The sequence below is a fragment of the Falco rusticolus genome, chromosome 2, assembly GCF_015220075.1.
Source record: "Falco rusticolus isolate bFalRus1 chromosome 2, bFalRus1.pri, whole genome shotgun sequence".
NCBI classification, from domain to species: Eukaryota; Metazoa; Chordata; class Aves; order Falconiformes; family Falconidae; genus Falco; species Falco rusticolus.
In genome coordinates, this window is record NC_051188.1 from 20,252,681 (window position 1) to 20,275,390 (window position 22,710).

At 46.7% G+C, this 22,710-nt stretch overlaps 1 protein-coding gene across 1 annotated transcript in view; it reads left to right on the forward strand.

The window, feature by feature from the left end:
* The first annotated feature begins 247 nt into the window (after positions 1 to 247).
* The window catches only part of FGF9 (fibroblast growth factor 9), a 29,302-nt gene continuing 6,839 nt past the window's right edge, over positions 248 to 22,710 (forward strand). Inside the window, exons 1-2 of the mRNA XM_037376533.1 lie at positions 248 to 1,495; positions 7,924 to 8,027. Coding sequence (XP_037232430.1) covers positions 1,219 to 1,495; positions 7,924 to 8,027 — 381 coding nt within the window. The 5' untranslated portion in view covers positions 248 to 1,218. The remainder of the gene's footprint in view (positions 1,496 to 7,923; positions 8,028 to 22,710) is intronic.

The window sequence follows — 22,710 nt, forward strand, 5'->3', positions numbered from 1 at the left end:
CGCCCCCCCTGCGGCGGGGCAGAGCGGTGGGGCCGGGGCCGGGCTCCGCTGGCAGCGCGCTGCCCGCCCTGCTCCCCCCGCCAATGTCAAGGGGGACTCGGGCTATGCGGGCATCTCCCGAGGAGCCCGCTCCCCGCAGCGGGCGGGCTCGGTATATTTAGCATCGCGCCGCTTTTTTTTTTTTCCTCCCCCAAAGTTTCGCCCACTTATTTATTTATTTGCCTGCGTGCGCCGCGCTGCCGCAGAGCAGTAAGAGCGGCTCCACGCCGTGCTTAGCGCTGGAAGCGGCTCTGTATTGCAGCAGGTAGGGCTGAGCGCTAGGACCTCGGAGAATCCTTCCAGCAGCAATCAGGACTACCTTAAACCCAGCCCAATGCCTCTTCCTGCGCCACTCTGCGTGCTGGATGGAGATCCACAGTCAAGAGCTGCAGCTCAGTGCTGGAGTACAACATTTCACAGGGAGCCCTGCAGAAGCAACACCTGTTTCGAGCCAGCCAAGAAAGACACAAGCACTTGTATGTTGCTGCTTTGCTTGTGGATCGTCAATAATCCTAAACCAGTGGACATCTGCTGAGCCTCCTGAGAATTCTGGATAATAGATTTGGACGTCAAAAGTTTTTTTTTTCTTTCTTTTTTCCTTTTTTTTTTTTTTTTGGATTTATCTCAGCCAACAACGTGAGATTTCCCCCCTCCCCCTTTGCAGGATTCATGCTGATGTATGCAGTCTGTTATAGAGTAAAAACAGCGCATGCCTTTCTGGAGTCAGAATCCATAAATCCTGACGTAGCCTGTGCATCTTAAAAAAAAATCCCTATAACGCCTAGGTATTTAAGTTGCTATGGTCATTCTTATCTTAAACCAAATGGAGAAACTACGGATTTTTTTCTTTATTACAGTTGGATGGGCTGAAGACCGTATTGCTTGCTAAGAGCTGGGGATATATGCATTTATATAGATATACACATCTATATGTTTATAAATATGTCAGTGTGTGAGTATAAAGTGGTGGTTTCTTAGACTAACTGGTTTGACCTTGAACCTGTACCAGTCAAAACAGAATATTACTTTTATTTATGCATTTAATGGATTGAAGAAAGAACATTTTCTCTGTAACTGCGCTAGGGAGGGGAGAGGAGTGGAATATACCTAATCTTATATCTCCTGGGTTTGGCACCATCATTATTGTTTATTCTTATTCTCTAAAAGCAGAATCTTCTGATGGCTCCCTTAGGTGAAGTTGGGAACTATTTCGGTGTGCAGGATGCAGTACCCTTTGGGAATGTGCCCGTTTTGCCGGTGGATAGTCCGGTTTTGTTAAGTGACCACCTGGGTCAGTCTGAGGCAGGTGGGCTACCCAGGGGGCCTGCGGTCACGGACTTGGACCATTTAAAGGGGATCCTCAGGCGGAGGCAGCTATACTGCAGGACTGGATTTCATTTAGAAATCTTCCCCAATGGTACTATCCAGGGAACCAGGCAAGACCACAGCAGATTTGGTAGGTATTATCCTTAACCCTTCAGTGGTCATGTGATGAAATAATGGGGAAGAACTGCGGGCGGGGGGACGGCGGGGGGGTGCGAGGCGGGCGGGGAGGGGGGTTTGTGCCGATGGCTGAGCCACCGAGGGGAAAAATGAACGTGTCCGGGATTGCAGATGGACACAAGCGGCACCACCGCAGCGGAGCAGGAGCCCTCGCCGAAGTCGCCGGGTGTTTGGTAGCGATGTTTGCGTAGCCCCCAAGTTCTGCCTGAGAGCAGACGCGTACTGGGAGGTGGCGGTGGTGGAATTTTTGCCTAGGACGTTTCTGCTGAACGGTTTGATTTCGCGAGTTTAAAGGGGTTTTAATCATTAACCACTACAATTTAAAATCCACCGAGTTTCCTGAAGGGAGTGGCGGTCGTCCTGTACGCAAATTAACGAGGGCTTTTCTTTCGTTTTCCCTGCCGATTACCTGCCCTAGTAACTGCTTGAATTGCAAACCCAGCCTATCGGGCTTCTCGGCGAGCATCCACCGGCAGCGCCCGCAGCCCGCAGCGGGGCCCGCAGCCCGCAGCCGTGCGGCGCGCCCGGCGCCCCGGTAGAGAGGGAGCGCAGGTGGGGGCCGCGCTGCCCCGCACCCGCCGGGAAGCCTGCACCAAACCCGGCCTCTGCCGAGCCGGCTGGCGTGTCAGGCTGGCAGCGGCGAGTCTGAAGGAGCATTCCCTGGGTTTCATTTCCAGGGGACGCTATTTGTGACTCAGCAGCGAGGGCTGCAGGACTCATGGCTTCGGCCACTCTTGGGAGCCCGGCCATGCACACCCGCACACCCAGTCCCGTGGGCTTGCGGGCTGCTTTGCTGCCGGGGAGGCTCTTAAAGGCCCGCCAGATCCAACGTGCCAAAGTCACTCAAACAGCCTGGACCAGCCGATTCTTTGTTTTGTTGTGTTTTGGTGTTGGTTGTGGGGGGTTTTTTTAAGGGAGGGTGAGGAAAATACGCCAGGTTAGCTCGCCACGCTCCCAGCTGTTGGAAGGAGTTAACTTGTGAGTGAACCAACCTGACAGCACTTAAATTCGGTCGTAAAAACAAAGTCCTGTGGTGATTTCCCCCCCCCCCCCTCTCTCTTCGTATTTTAATGCCAGATGTTGAGCGATATCTAAGCTATATTTTATTGCTTTGTGAAGCTGTTTAGATGATGTCGGTGTTGCAGGAGATGATCTCCAAAGGGCGCAGAAGAGAAGGGGCGGGCGGGGGGGGTGGGAAGAGGGCTGAGGCTCGCATGGTCGCAGGTTTATCCTCCATCCCTCGCCAGCCGCTGCTCCCTGACACTCTCCCTGCTCCCAGGCTCTGCCTCCCTCCCTCCCGCGCCGCTAGCCCGCCCGGGGTCCCCGGGGTTGGGGGTTGGGAGGGGGGGGGGGAGCGTCATGGCTCTCCCGGGGATCCGACATCCACGCTGGCTGGCGAGAAAAAGTGCGGAAAGTGTTTTAGGCAGTGAGGAGAACGGGGGATTTTTGCCTCTAGGCATTTCCCTCGACACTGGCAGGCGCCGTGCGGAGCTGCCGAGCCGCAGCCGCAGGTCTGCCCCTGCCGGGGCCGGCGGCAGGTGTAGGGCACCGGCGGCGGGGCTGGGGGGGCGGCACCGCGGGGCCCCGCCGCCCCGGGGGGGGCCGCCAGCTGCTCCCTTCGCAAGGCGGCCGTGACCACATTATTCGCGGCGTCTATTTTTAAAAATGGCTTTCCAGCCGCAGTTGTAGGAAGCTGACAATTCCGAGGGGCAGCTCTTCCAGCCCTTGCAGCGCCTTGGCTTTAAATAGATTTTTTTTTTTTCCTTCTCGGTTTGATCGCCCTCTCCTCCCCAGGATGCACCCTCGTGATAACTCTTCCCGCATGGAGCGCGCCGGTGATGCGCCTGCTCAGTCCGGGGTCGGGCAGACCGGGCACGGCAAAGCTGTGGGATGCGTTGGGGCTCCCGGCTTATTTGGGGGCGGGGATCTCGATGCTTTTGTATCGGTGCCGTGACATTGCTGTTGTGTTCGCCGGGAGGTCACCGATTAGCAGATGCTATTTGGGTTTTGATGGTTGTAAAATCTTCTGATGATCCTGGGAAGGTCTGCATCCCAACTCGGGAGCTGCCCAGGGGAGAGCGGGCTAACTTGGGCTCCTCTGAGCGTGTGCGGGAAATCTGCGTGTGTGTGTGTGTGGCGGGGGGGGGACGGACACGGGACACACGAGTCGGAAGGAAGTTTTCCTCTAGGAATAAGGAGGACAAAGAAAAAACCCCGGGGGCTGCGCGTAAACTCCTCTCTGGGCTCTGCCCTGTGGGAATCCCCCTCCCCGCGCACACACACACGCGCACACACCTCTGGAGAGACATCAGATAAGAGTAATTCTTCTGTGATGCTATGTTGGATGTGTGCCTATTGCATACAATAAACCGAGCCATATTGTGTGTCTATACTCGCCCGGTTCTGGGAGCCCTGGCATTTCGCAATTCCTGCAGCAAGATGTCCATCTCTAAAAGAGAAGCTCCCCGGGAGACCCCGGCTCGGTCCCCCCCGTAATGCGATCCCAGGTGATCAAAGCTTTATCTCTCCTGGGTCACAAAAGAAAATTTTTTGATGCAGTCTCCTTTAGTCTAGGGCATTTGCTAGACAGTGGAGTCATTGTAAATTCAGGAACTCTGTAACAGCGGAGAGGCGTGCCTCTCTGCGTCAGCACAAGTACTGCATGCACAGCATTAAAAAAATAGGAGCATGCAGGAAAAGGAAAAAAAAAAAAAGCTTGTCAGCAGGTGACCTCCGCACCCCGGGACCTGCTGCTACAAGGAACCGCTGCGTTCATCGTCTGCGGGAGCCGCGCAGCCGCCCGCCCCCCCGCGCCTCCAGCTCGCCCTGCTTGCGCCGGCTCCCGGGCTGGCGGGGGGCGGCTGCGGCTGAGGGGTCCCTGCGGCCTCTCCCGCTGCTGGTGCGGGGGGCTGGGGCTGCCTCCCCCCATCCCGCCCCCCCCCCCCCCCCGCCCCCCGCCGTGCTGTCTCCGGGCGGAGCCGGCAGAGCGGGGCGGAGGGGCGGCGTGTGATGCATGCGGAGGGCTCTGGCCCCCGGGAGTGGAAATCGGGGACCAGGTTTTAGGGGGAGGGAAGAGCCCCGAGCAGCCCCCGCAGTCTGCCCCGCTACTGAGCGTTGCAGAGGGGAGGGGATGCGGGGCGGCTGGGGGCGGGGGGGGGAACGGACAAGAGCTCTGTAAGAGCCTGAAACTGAAGCAGGGCCCTGCTGCCTCCTGGGGGGCTGTGGCTGTCTGCGCTCCCGTCTCTTAATTGGCATCATGTGGGGGAGCGGGCGGAGCGGTGACAGCTGCGCCAGGCGGGACGCATCCCGGGCGGAACGCTCTGCTCAGCCGAGCGCCGCAGCCTCGGCCGGCGGCGGGGGCAGGGTGACGCTGGGGAAGCCCCTGCCCTCGCCCCATCACCGCGCTGACCCCCCCGGCAGCTTCTTGGCCACCAAGGGCTCTGCTTTCCTCGCCCCTCTGCTCTTCCCTGGGTGAATCGTGGCTTGCGAGGTGCGGGGCAGCGCAGCCCGCGGGTCCCTGGAAGTCCTACAAAGAAGTGGCTGGCAGAGGTGCTTGTTTACCGTATTCGTTGTCGTAGATGGCGTGTAGGGTGCGAAGTGGAAGCTCAACTGCTTCAATCCAGCAGTACAAAGAGAGCCCATGTATAGCCAAAGACAAAAATGTGCAAAGAGCGGAACAGCAACAACAAAAAGATGTGTAGCTGCAGAGATGTTCGTTGCTTAAAGCCATGGCAAATGCTCCTGTAGGTCTGGCCTTCACCCCAGCTAAACCAGAAGAAAGTTGAAATTTGTGTCAATGACCCAGCTCCTCTCCCCTTGAGCCTGGCAGCAGAGCAGGGCTGGCCCACCCGCTCAGCACCATCAAAGCTGGATCATGCGGCAGAAGGTGCTGCTGCTGTGGACATGCAAGGAACAACTTTCCCCAAAACTTTCTTCCTGCCCTCTTTGTGGAGGAGTGGGTCTTTGCCTTGAAGTGGTTTCATTAAAGAAAATGCTCCGTGTCTGACAAGAAGATAGTCAGAATCCCATGTATTAAGACAGTCATTTCTTCTCTTTCCCATTTTTCTTCTCTTTCCCATTTTTTAGCTATAAATAGGGCCCTAGCTTTTGGAGTTTGGAGCTGTCCTGATTTTTCATTTGGTCCAGCCTCATTTTGTAGAGGAATATCTATCTACTTTAATATCTGGTTCAGGTCCTAAGCACTATCTGTGTATTACAAAAACTATGCAGTGCAAATATTCACAGGAGTGTTGGGCCAAATCATGCAATCCTTAAACTGGCAAGACTTGTGTAAGACTGCATGCTTGGCTCCAGGTAATATCTTGAAGGACTTAACAGCATGGCACATAAAACTTGCTGTGAATAGGCTTTTGAATATTTCAGATGAAGAAATGTCTACTCTGATCTCAAATACATGGATGCTCTTTGCCCAGTACTTTAAATTATTCTTCTGCACTTACAATAGGATGTGACAGTGCTTTTTTGTTCTTTTGACACACTAAGCAGCATATACCCACATGTTTGAAATGAGGACAGCAATTAAAGACTACATTTCTACTGATGTGAAAGATGTCAGACTTGCTAACTTAGCTATAGCATGGTATAATACATGCTTAAGATTCAACCTCAGTTAAAATTGCTTGGTAATATGTATCAGGTAATATGATAGTTTGGTAAAAGCTTTACAGAAAAAGCCTTAGTAAGAAATCTGGAAGCACTGCTTATCCAGATATAATAGGAATGTTTAAGCTGTTTCAATGGGTCGATTGTATCTCAGATACTGCATATAGCATATAAACAGCATACTACCACTTTTTATTACTTAAAAAACCCACCATCCATAATTATAAATATTTCCTCCCAGTATTTTTTTGTTTGTGCATATGTAGAGAATAATTTAAGATGCCCAGGCCTTAAAACAGGGTTATCAAAACAATAAGACTATGGTGTTTGTAGTACTGAATAATATATAAGGTAATGATCAATAATCCCTTACAGGGAATACATTTCATCTTTACATTAGCTTGGCCATAAATTTTCCCTATTGGCTTCAGATTTTGCTGTGTTAGATTTATGTGATTCATGCCTGTTATTGATTAGTGCACAACTATTTTGTGGGAGATGCCAAATTAATTGTTAAAAAAATCCATGAAAGTGCTTTTTTATTGGCCACGTGAGGCTCAACACATACTATACTGTTATTATATTATTTCATGTAAATGTAGTTTCCAATAAGCTTTAAAAATAGTTACATGCTGTGCTTAGACATGAAAATTCACAAAATATCTGGAAAATGCTACTCTGTGCTTGATTTTGTGGCTCAGAAAGTAGCGTAATGCAGCAGCGTGCTTCTGAATGTTGCTGGATAACTCCTGTGAAATCATGACAGTCTTACACGAGCACTCCCAAATAGGAAGCAATTTCCATTTTTTCCACAAGACTTCTAGGTTCACACAAGGTTTGGCTGGTAGCATCCTCATTGAAGAGGTAAGCAATTTGCAGGGAAGGCTGCCAAAAAAAAAACCCCAAACCCTCAGAACTAGATGAGCTGATACTTGAGACAGATACTTGCTCTACTGTGCGCGCTGATGCTGAACCCAGGAGCTTTGCAGATGCAGTGCTTTTCTGCAAAATGTTATCTCCACTGCACAAATGTCTGTGTGAGCTTGCCGTTGCGTGCATGGGAAGACTTAATCATTTATACACTATTACTTAGGTTTAGAGTATTTTAAGCTTTGAATTTGAGATGAGTAAAAAATAACACACCAGAGAGAACAGTTACTATCTAGACAGAAATGTGTGAGACTGGACTGTACTAAGGATTTTCTTTTCTCAAGCCTCTGGGAGATCATACTGTGAGTAAACCTTTCCCCGTATTCTTAATTCATTGATGCCTGGAAGTAGATCTTTTGGTTTCATGTGTAATGTTGTTTTTATCTCACAATTCTGATTCAAATGTATTTTTTTTAGAATTCATTTTGCCAGAAAAATTTCATAGGCTTTTTAATACTGCTAATTTTGGCCATCTAAAAACTTGGGTATTTCTTCTTTGAATGTATTATTTGTTGTACAAATCAGAATATGACTGAACTTTAGATCTGTGTTTAGAAATTATGAGAAAGTTTGAGAGTAATTTTTTAACTTGGTACATTAATGCTGTCTGCAATGCATCATTCTAGCAGAGACTCAAGGACTTCACTGTTCAGCTATCATACTTTAAAATGTATTTGCTTGTTCTTCATCTTCCTCCAAACAACTCTGAAAATAGGAAAACATCTTTGAAAATATCTGCTTGTCATTCAGGGATCAGTCACACCTGAAAAAAAAAATATTTCCATGGAAACAGTATGTACATTGTTTGTTTTTTCCTGCATTTTATAGGTATACTGGAATTTATCAGTATAGCAGTGGGCTTGGTCAGCATCCGAGGAGTCGACAGTGGACTCTACCTTGGAATGAATGAGAAAGGGGAACTGTACGGCTCGGTAAGTTCCTGCTGGCCTTGGGCAGTCATGAACCTTACAAGCTGTGGGGAAAATACTTGCTAGCTTCTATAAGCCCCCGTTGCACTAGGTGCTGTACAAGCACTGCTTCTGCTCTAAATGTCTTGCAGTCTAATTTGAAACAAGACCCTGTGGGTGGTGTAACGAACACGGGAGAGGGAAAAGGTGGCACAATCGGGAGTGAGTAATAACGAGGACGGATGACAATTTAGATACAGGCAATTGGAGACTGATGGCCAGAGCTGGTCACTGAAGACTAAAGGATGTACTGTAAGATTTGTAAATGTGTCCTTCCAGTAGAGACCTAAACCAAGACAAAGTCGCTGCCTCTTGTGTGTAGGCAGAGAGCTTTCTAGGAATTGACAAAAGAAAGTGGAGGGGGAGGTAAAGAGTGGCATATGTGCATGAGAAAATGAGAAATAGGAGTAGATAAAAGTTATAAAAAGTATAGGAATGAGGGCAAGAGGCTTGATGGTCTTGATCTGAAACTTCAGCTGGTGCATCCTGAGGGATGGCAGCAGGAGTGAGTAACGGGTGGGAGGGAGGAGTAAAACTTGGTATTTCAGATGTGGGAGTTAGGCTGGCGAAGCAGCCTACCTGCAGCTGATGGGTGACGGTTCTGGGCAACACAGGCTGTCTTGCAGCAGAGAAGAATGTGTGTGTGTGCATGCATGCACGCGGCGTGACCCTGACCTGGGAGTACTCAAGACATCTGATGTACACCGGGGTTCACACCCTGGGCAGGTCGTGGGTGGGGGAATCTGAAGTCGAGCAGGTAACTCCCCACACAGCAGAAGGCAACCTTTTCTAGCAGTACAGTATCAACCTCCAAAGTTGACAAGGACTAGAGCAGCAGTTGCATTTGAGGAAGAGGGTGACAGGTCGGAGGGTAAGCAAATGTGTAAAGTGGAGGGAGGCTGTGTATCCACTGGGGTTCGTTAGAGGCACAGAGGAGAAGGTGACAACACTCAGCTGATGGTGTAAATGTTGCAAAGAGAGACACTCAAAAAGGAGTTACAGTGACAGAGAGTGGCTTTGGCTATAGCTGAAGATACAGGTGTCAGAGGGGAGCAGTGGTGACTGGGAGGGAACTGAGTGGGACAGCAGGGATAGAGGGAGGACACATGAGAAGATGGTGATCAATGGGCAGGTGAAAATGGAAGGAGTGAGAAGGAAGTCCAGCTTCCGTATACGTGGTCCATGGAGAAGTGTGAGGAAGAGAGACCAGGAAGTCCAGCGGAAGTGTTTTTGTATGGGTGCCTGGGTTCACTGATCCCTTCCTAGTTAACATTTTGTGTGAGAGAAGAAGGTAGAGCGGGGAAGGGGACTGTCTTCTGAACAAGAGCAGGCTAGGGGAGGAAGCCAGAAGGTACAGATCATGACAGTGTGTGTGGAAGGCAAAAAAGAGGCGGTAGAATGAGGGTAAAGGCTGGGATGGAGAATGTGTGGACATGGGAGTAGGGAAGGTGCAGAGACAGTGAGAACCAGTGAGTGGGAAAGGCCAGAAAATTAGCACAAATGGCAATATGAAAGAAGAAAATATTGGAAGGATGGAAAGGAAGAGAAAGGGAGAGGGAAAGGGAGACAGATGTGCAATGACAGATGTAAACATGTTGCCTGTGAGGAGTAAGTTGTCTTAAGTCACAATCCTTGTGCAGCTGATGAATGGGATAAAGAACCAGTGAAGTCATGAGTACCGTTATGGCTCAGTTAGGCAGCAAAAAGGCAGAACAGCAGTAATATGAATCAGTAATGTTAATAATCATCAGTAAGAGTAATCTTTTAAACAGATAAACATAGTGTATCAGTTGCTGTACACTTCAAATATTCAGAAAAAGAAAATGTGGTTATTAATAGAGCTTAAATGTATGGACTTAGTCAAACATATTGCAAGCACAAAATATAAGTTGCACAGAAAAGTGATGTAACACTTGCTTTCCTATCAGAGTGGATTACTCAAAACGTCCTTTGCTGAAGAAATGTGTGCAAGGAATTCTTTATGTATTACTAAGCTCACTGTGTTAATAAAATAGTTGTTCCATGAACAGCCATTCTAAAGGAGCCTGCTTTCCTAGGGGTTTGTGTCTCACAGTCCAAGACATGGGTCTCCCTGACCTTCTGTCCCTGCAGTAACACAAATTTCCCAGCCTTTTGTGTTCCTTGCATGGAGAAAGAGACAGTGTTAGCTGTCCATGCTCACTGGATTTGCAGTTTGCGGGGATTACATAGCTCACCACTCCCAAGCGGGATGTGCAAATGCTCTCTCTTCTTTACCCTGCCTCTGATTAGTTGCAAAGCTGATAGGAACTTAATTTTCTTAAAGACCTTTGCCTCCTGATTGAAACTGGTTGAAAAGCTAAGGAAGGACAGACAGGCAGGCAGATGGATGTACTATATAATTGGATAACCTCTTTTCCCTAAGAAATGATGCTAAAAATATGAAGCCATTCATAATGGCGAACTGGCAATCTATAGGGCCAGAATGCAAAGTTCAGGTTAAAATCTGATGGATGATATGGCTTATTGTCAGCCTCCAGAGATGGGACATACTAAAGAGTGATGGTAATTGAATTACATTACTTCCAATGAAATATAACCTCTAATGGCTAGTCAGTGTGACGATGCTTTAAAGCCTTGTCAACACTAGCAATCCTAGTGCCTATATTTCAGCAACTGTCAGCCCTTGTAGAAACACTGAGATAAGCAGGCCTCAGAGCAGATTTTCGTGTAGAATTGGCTGGACATTTTTAAGTGACAGTGTTTTGCTTTTGGTTTTGGTCAAAAAATGCAATTAATTGAAAGTGAAGTTCTCTGATAGGAATAAATGTTGCAGTTTGAACCAGAAGCAAGGCACAATCCTGCACAGAATTATCTTTCTGGTGAGAGGGAAGGTCAGTTTAAATGAAATTAGTTTCAAGGCTGATACGTAAAAGACTGAAGTTCAAGTTTTTCACCTGAATTAAGCAGAGCGGTCACTTGAGTTGAACTGTTCTGTAGCACCAGCAAGCTGTCCTTGTGCTGCCCATGCTGGGAGGTGGGTCCCTTTGTCTTGGTTTCTTCACTTAGGGCTGTGAATAGCATCAGCTTTGTCATGGAGCAGGTACGCTTAGGAGGCTGAGTGTGTTTTGTAAGGTGGGAAAACTTTCCCATGCAGAACTGAATAGCAACTGAAGAAATTCCTGCTCTGCATCAGCGTTGTGGATCTTAGCAGGTGTGTTTCTGCAGGCATTCAGTATTGCAGCACTTGACACTGCCAGAATAGATGCCCTGTGTCTATGACACTATCACATTTATATGCAAATTACTGCACGAAAAATATATTAGATGTGACTCAAATCAGCTATGGAAAAGACTTCTATCCTTCTATATTTGTGTCTGAAACATTTGGCACAGGAAGATTTTTCCCAGCATATTTGTGGTGCCACTGGAGATGGGACATATGGCGAAGCAGAACAGCCAGGATGGGTGATCGCTGCCAATTTTCATGAAAGGCAACAGTAAAGACAATTTCAGTGTATCTTGATCCAGACACGTTCCTCTTGGCCTTCTTAAAGCACTGCTGTCCTCCCAGATTAGCTACCTGACAAACTCTTCCCAACTTGCCACCATTACAGGGGGCAGTTCCTACTACATCTTCTGGTTAAAAGAGCACAGTGACACTCCTGTTGCTCTCAGGCAGCGATGTATAACATAGGGGAGATGCTCTCAAGTTCCTCCTCATCTTGTGGGTTTAACCAAGGAGAGCTGAACATATATGTATGTGGTACTGCAGAAAAGCCAGCGGTAGCTATGTAGACGATGACTTAGAGGCTGGTTAGTGACCGCAGCTTTCCCTCCATCTCACTCTGTTCCTGCTCTCCCTTTACCTTGCCTTCCCCTTGCAGCCTGCAGCTATGACTCATCATGTTTCACAACAGCTACTGTGCTTGTCACTGGAGAGGAGGAAAAAATCCAAACTACAGATAGGACCTGAAGAGTGTTAAGAGGAGACACAAAGACCTTTTTCCTTCCTCAGTGCCAAAAGGCTCTTGCCAACAGCTCTGGCAAGGGTGTTAGCAAATGCGTCTTAGCTGTGCTCCTCAGTGCCATGCCATGGAGGTCTTCCTGATCAGTCCCATGACCTTCATACCTTCATGGGCTGTCCCTATGTAGCCTTAGGAATATCAACAGTTGGCACCCACATGGCAGGCAGTGATGAGCACCCACACCAGGGGATGCCCATCAGTTTGCACTGCAGGCTTCCTCTGAGGCAGTGCTGTGCTACTTTGAGCACAGCAGGACCATGGACATCCTTGCCTCAGCTGCCCTCGCTGTCCCAGGCTCTCCTGCAGTAAAGAGGTGTGCTACATCCTGCTGCTTGCATGCCTGTCCCACTGTTCTCCCATGGACACAGATCTACCCCACTCCTCTTCTCAGACTAGAGGAAGAAATTTGTTACGATGAGGGTGGTGGAACATTGGAACAGGTTGCCCAGAGAGGTTGCAGATGCCCCATCCATGGAAACAATCAAGGTCAGGTTAGATGGGCTTTGAGCAACCTGATCTTGTTGAAGATGTCTCTGTTCATTGCAGGGGGATTGGACTCAATGACCTTTAAAGGTCCTTTCCAACCCAAAACATTTTATGACTCTATGATGCTGTGAAACGCTGATGTCTCCATTGTGCCTTGTGTCCTTGGCAGGTGGAAAAGGCAGCTCAGGCTGAGTGCTCAGGAGCAAACTTGGGACTTGGAAGATCTGGAGCAGCTACAAGGGGAGCTGTACAGGGGCGAGGAGGAAGGTGGGAGGGGAGATGATGGAGGTTCTGGGGAAGGGAGAGGGGGCTAGAATTCTGCAGGGAGAGGAGAGGAGAGAGGCTTCGTGTGTCCACGGAGCAGCTGGGACGGAGCCAAAGAGCCCACCCAGATCTGGAGCCAGGGAAGCAGACTCCTCACCTTTGGGTTTCAGACTTACAGGGTGTGTGCAGAAAAGGGGGATTTAGGACTGCTTCAACAGGGTAATGCATTGCTGTCCTTCAAAAAATTATCTAAAAACTTGTTTGTCCCAATGTTCTTGGGACACTAAACCTGTCTTTTGCTCCCAAAACTACTGGGAAGGAAAGAAAGTACTGTCCTTGAGGAAACATGTTTTCCCAGTAAGCGTGTGGGGAGGTGATGATACGCCTCTTTATTGTCCCAGCAAGGCTGCACCTGCAGTGTTTTCTGCTTTTCTTTGGGTCACCACAGTCCTGGAAGGACTATGCAGCTACAAAGATGGGTGAACAGAAACTTTTTGGACAGAAAAGGGGCAGTTTTTCATAGTTTACTGAAAATTACTTGGCATAGGTAACAATTTGTTTTGCTGCATTGTAAAAATATCTTTTACTTTCCCATGCAAATAAGGGAGAGTAATTGTTCAGCCCTTCAAATGGTAGGTCAAGGTGCACGGAAACAACGTGAAGAAAAAACCAGGTTGAAGGTGCGTGTAGGGAGCAGCATGTGGGCCAAGTATACAGTTATTACAGATATCTAACAATAGGATAGATAAATAAATTACCCTGCAATATCATTCACGCTTTCCTGTTAAACACCTCCGATCTAAAGCGATGCCATATGCTGCAGATTGATTATTTTTAAAAAATAATTTGGATTATCTATTCATCAGTGTACACGCAGATGCCTGTAGCTGAGGTGAGCTTGGATACAGGACAGTTACAGGGCATAATTTTTGGAGGAAGAATGAAATGCAATTTCCCTGAGTGAAGGTGCAGGGTTCTAGACTGAAAGTTGTCAGATCCCAGAAGGGATAACGGCTGTGGCAGCAGGTTTAACACCCTGCTTGTGTATAAAATAATAAAGCACCTTTTGGTAAATGGTACAAATGGTGGCGAGACAGAGGGCAGCTCCTGGGGCAGCTGAGTGGCGAGGAGTGGTGAGGTGGTGCCCAAGGCACAAGCAGCATTGCTCAGGGAAACCTGGCCACCCCGTGATCAAAAACCCTGTGGTGTCTCTCAGCAGTAGCAGTGACTTGTATCTTCCTGGATAAATCCACTTTAAGCAGAAGAGTTGTGAGAAACAGGCCTGTAGCTGATCTGACAGGGCAAACTTTGGGATCTGAAGAGGCCCAGTTCAAAAACGTGCTTATGGCTCTCGATGTGGAGGAAACTTGAAACTTCATCAGAGATGTAGAAATCCTGTGGAAATGGTATCCCAGTAAGTGTGAAACTGCTGGGGAGGATTTTGAAGCTAGTAGGCTGTGGGTGCTTGGCAGAGGGTCTGTGAGGAATGGCAGGAGGGCAGGTTGCAGAAAAGCCTGTGCCTTAGAAGTATGGAAGCACGGGGATAAAATGGAAATTGCTGCAAGAAAGCTGACTGGGGCCCTGAAATGTGTACTAAAATACAGGGCAAAAATGTTTTAAGCTATATAAATGAGAAGGGAACAAGAGTATTTACAAACACAGTGTATTCAGGTGGGAGTGTAAATGCATTGTAGTCTGAATGTGACTGCTGACTGGGCTAGCCAGTATTTCTGACAGACTCCTTGGGGTGGTAGCGCGGGGAGGGGGGGCTCCCTGTTGTGCAATTAACAAAGGGAGTGAGGGCAGCTGACACCACCGCTAAAAGAAGCGGCAGTTTTCCCTCCAGCCACCCTTCTCCTCCCTTTTGCTGGCACAAGCATTTCTGTTGCTGCCCAATGAATTGAAGCAGGGAACTGGAAAACAATGTGGTCAAGCAGAAGGGCTGTCTTCAGCCGCAGCAGTTCCCTCCCAGGTCACTGCAAGATGTGGTGCAAAGGTGGGAGCGAGCCCGACTGAGGGAGAGCTTGCTCCTTGCTGAGGAAATGCAGGTGTTTGCTGGCTTCAGGTGTTTGTGGACCTCCAGCCACGTGGTTTGTGTTTGGCTGGAGGTACAACCTAGGAAGCTGGGAGGGCTATCTGTCTGATTTGGGTTGTGCTCGGGGCATAGGAACGTGCTTTTAAATGAAGGAGTAGAGGACAACCTGAATGTATGTACAAGATGAGTTTACTGAAGCTGGATAAAGAGTTTCAGGCAAGCCTAGTATTCTATTTTTGGTAGGAATTTCTTTTTCTAGAAATGGGAAATACGATTGTGCTAACCTGTATGACCTGCAGAAGAGAGCATTTGCTACAGTGGGTAAAACGGGTGTTAGTAGAAGACTTGTATGATAGATGGTGAAAAAAGTGAAGACAACAATGGGGAGTGTTGAAAAGTATTTGACTGGAGAGAAGCTGTAAGTAGAGTTTTTATGGACTGGCCCCTGGGCTAGTTTTACTCCCTGTTTTTATTAGGGACATTAAACATCTTGTCATAAAAAAGTAGCAGTGTGTTATTGAAATTGTTGCAAAGTTGGGAAGTATGTTCAGCACAGAAGGCAGCTTCACAGAAGGGACCTGGTGACCTAAAGTCCCCAAGATATTTCACACGGGGCGCAGGGAGAGCTCTGTTGGTGCCACTGTGTACAGCACTGGTAGGATCCAGCCTAAATGCAAAGTGCAGTTGGTCACTTGTGTTAAAGAAGATGAATTGAAACTGAAACAGGTGCAGAAGGAGCTTACTGGGATGATCAGAGGGATGAAAAGACTATCAGATGATAGACTCTAAAGATCTTGGCTTGTTTAGCCTGCAGAATGAAAACTGAGAGGGTACGCTCTCCGTCTCTGTAAATACACTGAGGTTTAACACCAAGGCGAGAAAAAAAGTCCTTGAAATAGAGAACAAGAATGAATTGGTTTGAATGGGTAACAGGAAAGCTTAGGCTGGATAATGAGGAAGTTTCAGGTCATGAGGAAGTGAGATCTTGAGCTGGTCTGAGGAATTTTTGCAGGGAGGTGGGAGATGAAGAACAAACGCTTCCTCTCTGCACTGCACAGTAGGAAACAGCTTTGTAATTGTGGACGTTTTCTTTGTGGAGGGCATAGGTCCGAGAAAAGCCCTGAAACTTTAGTTTCTTGGGAAGATTTGCCTACAACCTCATCTACTTCACCTTTGCAGAGAGCCTCTCTGAATTCAGGTGGGCAGCCTTTCTGAAAGCTGGGTACTGTTAAATGGTGTTCCTCACAGGTGCTGGCGTTGGTGATGAGAGCAGAAACTGCAACCCACTCAGCAAGGTATGAAGCACTGTAAAAAAGAAAGGTCTTTTGAGACGTTGCTACTGGTGTAGGAAGAATTGGTAGGTGAATGCATATGCTTAACACAGGTAATATGGGAGAAAGCTCTGTGAGAAACTGCAGCTGTTGTGGTTCTTTTTAAACTAAGGCTTCGGTCTGTTTTTTAAATCAGAATTTCACAGGTTGTAACACCTGTCACCAAAGAGGGACACCTGCTAATAGCGTCCTGTGGGATAGATACTACGCTTTTCCTCAGGTCTTTGATTTTGCTCAGAGGACTTCATTCCAGGTGCTTACTACGTCTGAGGCAAATTTTATATGAGAGAAAGCCCTCAGCGATCTTTACCTTGGTTGGCAATTCTGTGCTGAACTTAGATTCTCACTACATGCCTGGAACAGGAAAGTATTAGAATATCTCCTACACAAATTGTATATTTTTATAAATGTGTGTGTGTATATAAAGCCAAGCTTTGGTAAAGCAAAATCCCCCTCAAACCTTAATTTAATGATATACTTTTCCCTCATTAAACATGTCTGCAATTTTGTGTTCCTACATAAACAGGAGATTAGAGGTGCTGCTTGAGGAGGCAGCCAAGGTGATCTAACACCTTGCAGAAAACCCCTTCCAGAAAAGGCAGCCCTGCTTCCCTGCCTCCGCTGCGTGCTTCTGCTTCCTCCCTTGCTCTGACACCAGCACGCATCTGACCTGTCACGAGGCTGATTTAGGGACCCAAAGCCACAGAAGAAAGCTTATCTTTTTTTTTTTTTTTTTTGCAAGGTTGTTTCTTTGCAGGTTTAGCTCCTTGAACTGGCTTGTTGCCTGTTTGGGCAAGCACTAGCGCTCAGTGGGGGAATCACCTACAGCATGGGGTGGGACAGGGCTTGAGTACCTTGCTGTTGACGGCGGCTGGTTGTTAAAGTGGCATAACTGCACCGCAAACCCGAGTCCTACCCAGCGAGCACGCGCGGGGTATGTTCAGTTTGAATGCCTTCAGATTCACATCTTTGCAGTTGTGTAGGTCCCCAGTCACTGCACATTTCTGGAGCTATAGCCCTGTGAATGATACGGAGGTGTGAAAAGGTTCAGTGTCTTCATTTGATCTGAGAATGCTATGTTGAAGTGACATGCTAAAAGAACATCACCAGCGGTGCAGTGACACACTGCGATATGTTTGGGGATTATTCGCTGCATCAGATAAAGATCTGATGTGCTCTGTTTCTGACTCAGGAGCCAGTGGGATGTGAATGTGGCACTCTTTCCCATTTACCATTCATCATTTTCTAAGACGGAGTAGAAAAAGTCTGCCCTGCGGGGACTTCGTTAGGGATTTTGTCTAGGTTGAGATTCGCTTTGCAGTTTGAATGTGCTCAGGCTGATTTGGTGATGTGCAGTAATGCAGTTCATTTGTGTCACATTCAAAAAGCTTAAGAAATAAAGCTTGTTACAGTGCAAATCCGTTTCCCCCCCTTTTATAAAGCCCTTTGGTTTCTTTTTAATTCTTTTTATAAAGGCAGACCTCTGCTGTTATTTTTGATTTGAAGATCAGATTTTATATTCATGCTCCATGACTGCTGCTGAGGAAAAACTGGGCTTGTGGTGTGGATGCTGCACGCTTTTGAGGTCTGGCCCAGGCTGTGCATCTTTAATCTGCTAAACTTTACTCTTCAAATTTAACACAATTATGGAGGCAAATGTGACTCAGGAGAAATTTTGACTTGATTCTATTACGTTTGAAATGCCATTGACTTCAATGGAATCAGGATTGGACCTGTTCCTGTAAAACCACCAACTAATTTTATGGTTGTGTCAGCAGACCCCACTGAAGATAAGAGCTCTACTGTATTCATCATTTTAAAAACCTGAATCTAGATAGGGTTCCTGCCCATGAGAGTCTGCAATCTAAAGACAGCCTTTTAACATGTACGTGTTTATTGCTTTTGCATAGCAAGAGGGATTTTAGCCTGCTGACGCGTTTGTTAAGACAGCATCTGGTATATAATCTGGACTCAGAACAGGAAACTTATTGGGGAAGACTTCAGCAAAATCCTTTGGGTCATTTTAGCATATACAAATGTTGTAAAGTTTAAACAAAATCATCAGGTTGTTTGGTTTTTTTTTCTTTATACTTTAAAAATCTTTGGAAGGTCTGTGTGCTGCTGGTACCTGGTAGACCAACTGTCTGGTCTTTGAGTTCTTCAGTCACCAGTTCTGTTGAAGTTATTATTATGTATCTTCTTTTTTTTTTTTCAGACAGATTGACAACTTCTTTCATCAAAGCTGAAATTAACTGCATGGCTGAAGTTTGACCCATTGAAAGACAGGTCCACTGATGTGCATGTGTGTGTGAGGAGTAGGGGGCTCATGGAGGAGCAGAGCCACCCAACTTCCTCCAGCATTTCTCAAAGGCTGGGTCAGCTGTATCACTGAGAACCTAAGTCAGGGCATAGCAACACCAAAGATACGTGGATTTTCTGAGAAATCTTAGGGAAATCTTTTTCTATCCTACTCTGAAAGTGAAATACTAAAAATTGTGTATCTAGATTCATGACTTTATGGTGGGATTGCTTCTGGGAAAAGGAACGGGGGAAGTGTCCAGAGAGTCCTCTCTGGAGAGACTGCTTATATGAAATGCTTGCCAGCGGAGGAGCACTGCTGTCTGAAAGGGCAAACATGACATCTTTTCTTCAGCAGCAGCTCTTTGAAATGCTGGCCTGCTCTTGTGTCCAAAAAAGGTGGGAAATTAAAAGGCCTAATTTTTAAACAGTTCAAACTGAATACACAATTGAGTCCTGCTGGGTAAAGGTCTTGGAGTACCAACCCTTTGCTCTACTGCCCACCAATGCACTGTAGGTTTTAAAATGTCTCTGGCAATTTTATTGATTCCCAAGACTCCAGTGGATGTTTGGCATTTCAGCGAGGAGGGCTGGATCTTTCCAGAATGTGATAGCCTGTGATGCTTTGTTTGTTTGATGACCCCCCTATCCAGAACAACTGCATGGCCAGTGATGTCCCTGTCCTTTGAGCTAGTACCTAGCAGTTAGCTTTACATGCAGTAAATAACAATACAGAGACAGGCTTTTGTTCATCAGTCCTTGACCAAGTCATCTTGCTGAAAGAATAAAACATGAGATACTTCTGTAGTGCACAATTTTATTGCTACATGTTTATTATAATCACTTGGCCCATGTGGCAAAGCTTTTATGAAAGGCCCAAGCATTCTGCTGTTTTTATGATGACACCTTGTAGCTAAGGTGCTTTGCTAATGATGGATAAATTCAGTTTGAGAGGGGGACTCGCTGACTGTAGAGACTTGTGCAGATGAAGTGCTTTTTATCACCCACTTTACAATGTCTTTCAGTGTGTGAGTTAAGCTGCTCCTGCAAAAGGCAGCACTTTCTGCTGAAGGAGGGCTACCTTCCCTTTAACCCAGCATTCTCTGCATGGAGAACCACAAAAGAAAGTAAAAAATACTGACAAAACACTATGACGCTGTGCTCCATCTCAGCTGTATTTAAGGGAAGCATGTTTTAGTTAAAATTCTCTATTCAGTTAAAAGCGTAACTAGTATTTCAGGCTAAAGAGCATGTGTGTAGCTGTAGGATAACAGCCCTGGTTTGACACAGACGTTGTCTTTTGATAGAAGAGAATTTGTGGAGTGGGGAGCTGGGTTAGTTCAAGTTACAGCTTTCAGTAAATCTGAGCGTGCCTGAAATGGTTCTTTTAGTGTCTTAAAATATTTGTTGCCTTTTTATCATTGCAAGCCTGATCCAAGTTCCATTTAAGCTGATGGGAACTTTTCTCCTGTCTTCTTTAAAAATTGGCTCCGGCCCTCGTATCAGATTGCATACCACCTTGCTTTCTGATTCTTGGAAGGGTTCAGCCAAGCGTTATGAATTAGATGCTTAGATAACATTGATGACTGCAGTTCTTGACTGTGCCAGGGAAACCAAAAATAAAATAGAGGTCAGAAGTTTGACTAGTAAATGGCACAGTGTGGGCCCGGTCCTGCTGGCGCGGGAGGGAGGGGAACACACCTGCTTGTTTGTTTGTTTTTTAAGAGTTGACATTGTCCGAGTTCTGCTCTGCTGTGGCTTGGAGAAGGAAGCTCTTCAGCTTCCAGAGGAACAGTGCTGTGCAAGCTTATGTGGCCTCAGGACCTACCCCTGGAGATGTGTCATGCCTTCCAACAGAAGCACGAGCAGACCCTGGGTGTTTAGGTGAAAATGAGTTTGCATCTGATGCACTTGGCTGGGAAGATCTAAATCAAACCTTTGTGGATGTAAGCATGGCGGCGGATAGGCAACCTGTGCTGGCAGGTGCAAGCTCAGGCACGGTGGGGTTGTTTTTCCTATAATGATTTCATGTTCAGGGAGGGCATGCTTAAAGCTTGACAGATGCTGCAAACTTGAAGTCTCAAAGGAGTGGATATCAGTAAAACCAAGAGCTGTGGATTTGGCAGTGGCAAAAATGGATAAAGGCCTAATTGGTGTCTCATCCTCCTGCAGTTCATGTCAGAAGGGCTCTGCAAACAGCCCTGGTATAGCGTAGTGCCGGATCCCAGACTGGTCCCTCTAGAGGAGGTCCATGATGATGTGGAGAGCAAGGGAGGGGGAAAAGAGGGGCAATGGGCCAAAGGGGAGAAGCAATGAAATCCCTCCTACATTGGCAGTTTCCTGGGCTTTTATTGTTGATGCTGCAGTCCGCTTGCTTTGTTGAGGAAGCTCTGCTTTTCCGTCTTCTTCAGGACATGGAAGCATCATGGTGTCTGTATCTGTGTGGTTGTTGCAGCTTTTGATGATAATTTCCCAAGGGGACCAGGTTCTGCCAGGTCTTGGGGAGTTTTACAAGCTTTTTGTATGAAAGATACTAATCTTTAAGCACTCTTATAACTGCTCCATGGCAGCAATACAGAATGGTCACACTTTTTTTTTTTTTTTTTTGTAAGTGCAGTTTTATGTATAATAAAACCTTTATACAAATTAACTAGAAGTTGAGGAGGAGAAACTAAAATGAATACTCCATCTCTCTGAAAGCACAAGGTGACCTCAGGTAGGGAGAATGCAATTGCCCAGCTGTGGTTTTGCCAGGACACCTTGCCTAATTTCCCTCATCTTATAAAAAGTGCCATGGAATATGAAATGCGTGTGAGAGGCAGCACAGGTACCTGGCTGTTTGCTTGGTCTCTCCTCTGGCCCTGCAGGGCAGGGTTTCCTGCTGTCTTTCTGAAGTGCTTGTGGAGAGGCACTGACACAGTCAGCTAGTCCTTTTGGCAGACTTTCTTTTTCCTTCTGCTTCCTTTTATCCATGTTCTGTCAAATTATTAAACAAAGCATTCTGAAAAAAACACTGCTTGGAGGAACTGTTCAAAGAAAACCCTGCGACACTCACCGAGTCAGGCACTCCATGTGCAGGGCTTGCCTGGCATCGCTGTCTAACCTGGAAAGGAAAGTGGCACTGCTCGGACACCGGTATTTGGCTTCTTGTTGTGGCTGGAGGTTGCCTGCCCAGCCACAAACAGGCTTAGCATGGGAGGTCAGGCAACACCACAGCAAATGCTGAACTACACCTTTATTTATGACAGCTCTGGGTGAATGTTAATTATTAGCTGAATGTAGTATGTTCTAGAGGGTGTTTGCATTACAGCATGGGAAGGGCCAACTGCATGTAAAATCTGTGTGTTTGTAGGCAGAAGAGCAAAGAAAACCACTTTGGATGAGAATAGGGGTGGGGTTTGTTTCTCTTCACTACATTTGCTGTTTTTATTAGTGTCATATAGCCATAATGAGGGATTTGCATGAATTTATTTAGGAGACTATATTTAAACATGATTTTGTTAAGAGTGTGGATTAACATGGTGATAACATGCAGCAGGTATGTAGGAAGTGCTGACTACATCAGATATACTCCTTGCTAATAGTTGCTTCAACTTCTGCATTAGGTATTTTCTTGTGGAGTGTCTCTACGGAGTCAGCATAGCAGTCTGCAAAAGGGAAAACTATACGTGACATAGAACAGAATAGTTTGGTAGACATGAAATGAATTTGTTGTGATTTTAGAAACGATGATCTAAAGAGGTTTCCTTTTGTCAGGTTACCAAAAAAAAAAAAAAAAAGTTTCAGCTCTGTAGGCTTATTTAAAAGAAAAAAAGAATATTGATATGTTTTATACAGGACCCTGTACTGTGCTTTCAACAACTAAGCAGCACAGATGTCTTACCATTCTTTAGAGTCATGAGACCATTCTCTGGGCACTGTACATATGTTTTGCCTATTTCTACTTATTTCCAATATGCTGCTTCACAAGAGATATCTATTTTTCAACAAGGTGGCAAATCTTTTGTTGTGGTGGCTGTAACTTTATTAATTTGCGATCTCACTTTTAATCAATCTACCTGGAAACAGGATAACATTATTTTTCTCCTTGGTCAGATGGTAGAAAACGTAGGAAGGGGAAGGAATTCTGGGATTACTAACACTGACCAGGCATTAGCAGACTTTTGAATTAAATCTGCCTTGGGTTTCTGCCCTTCTGGTATGTATATCTTTGCACAATTCAGTTA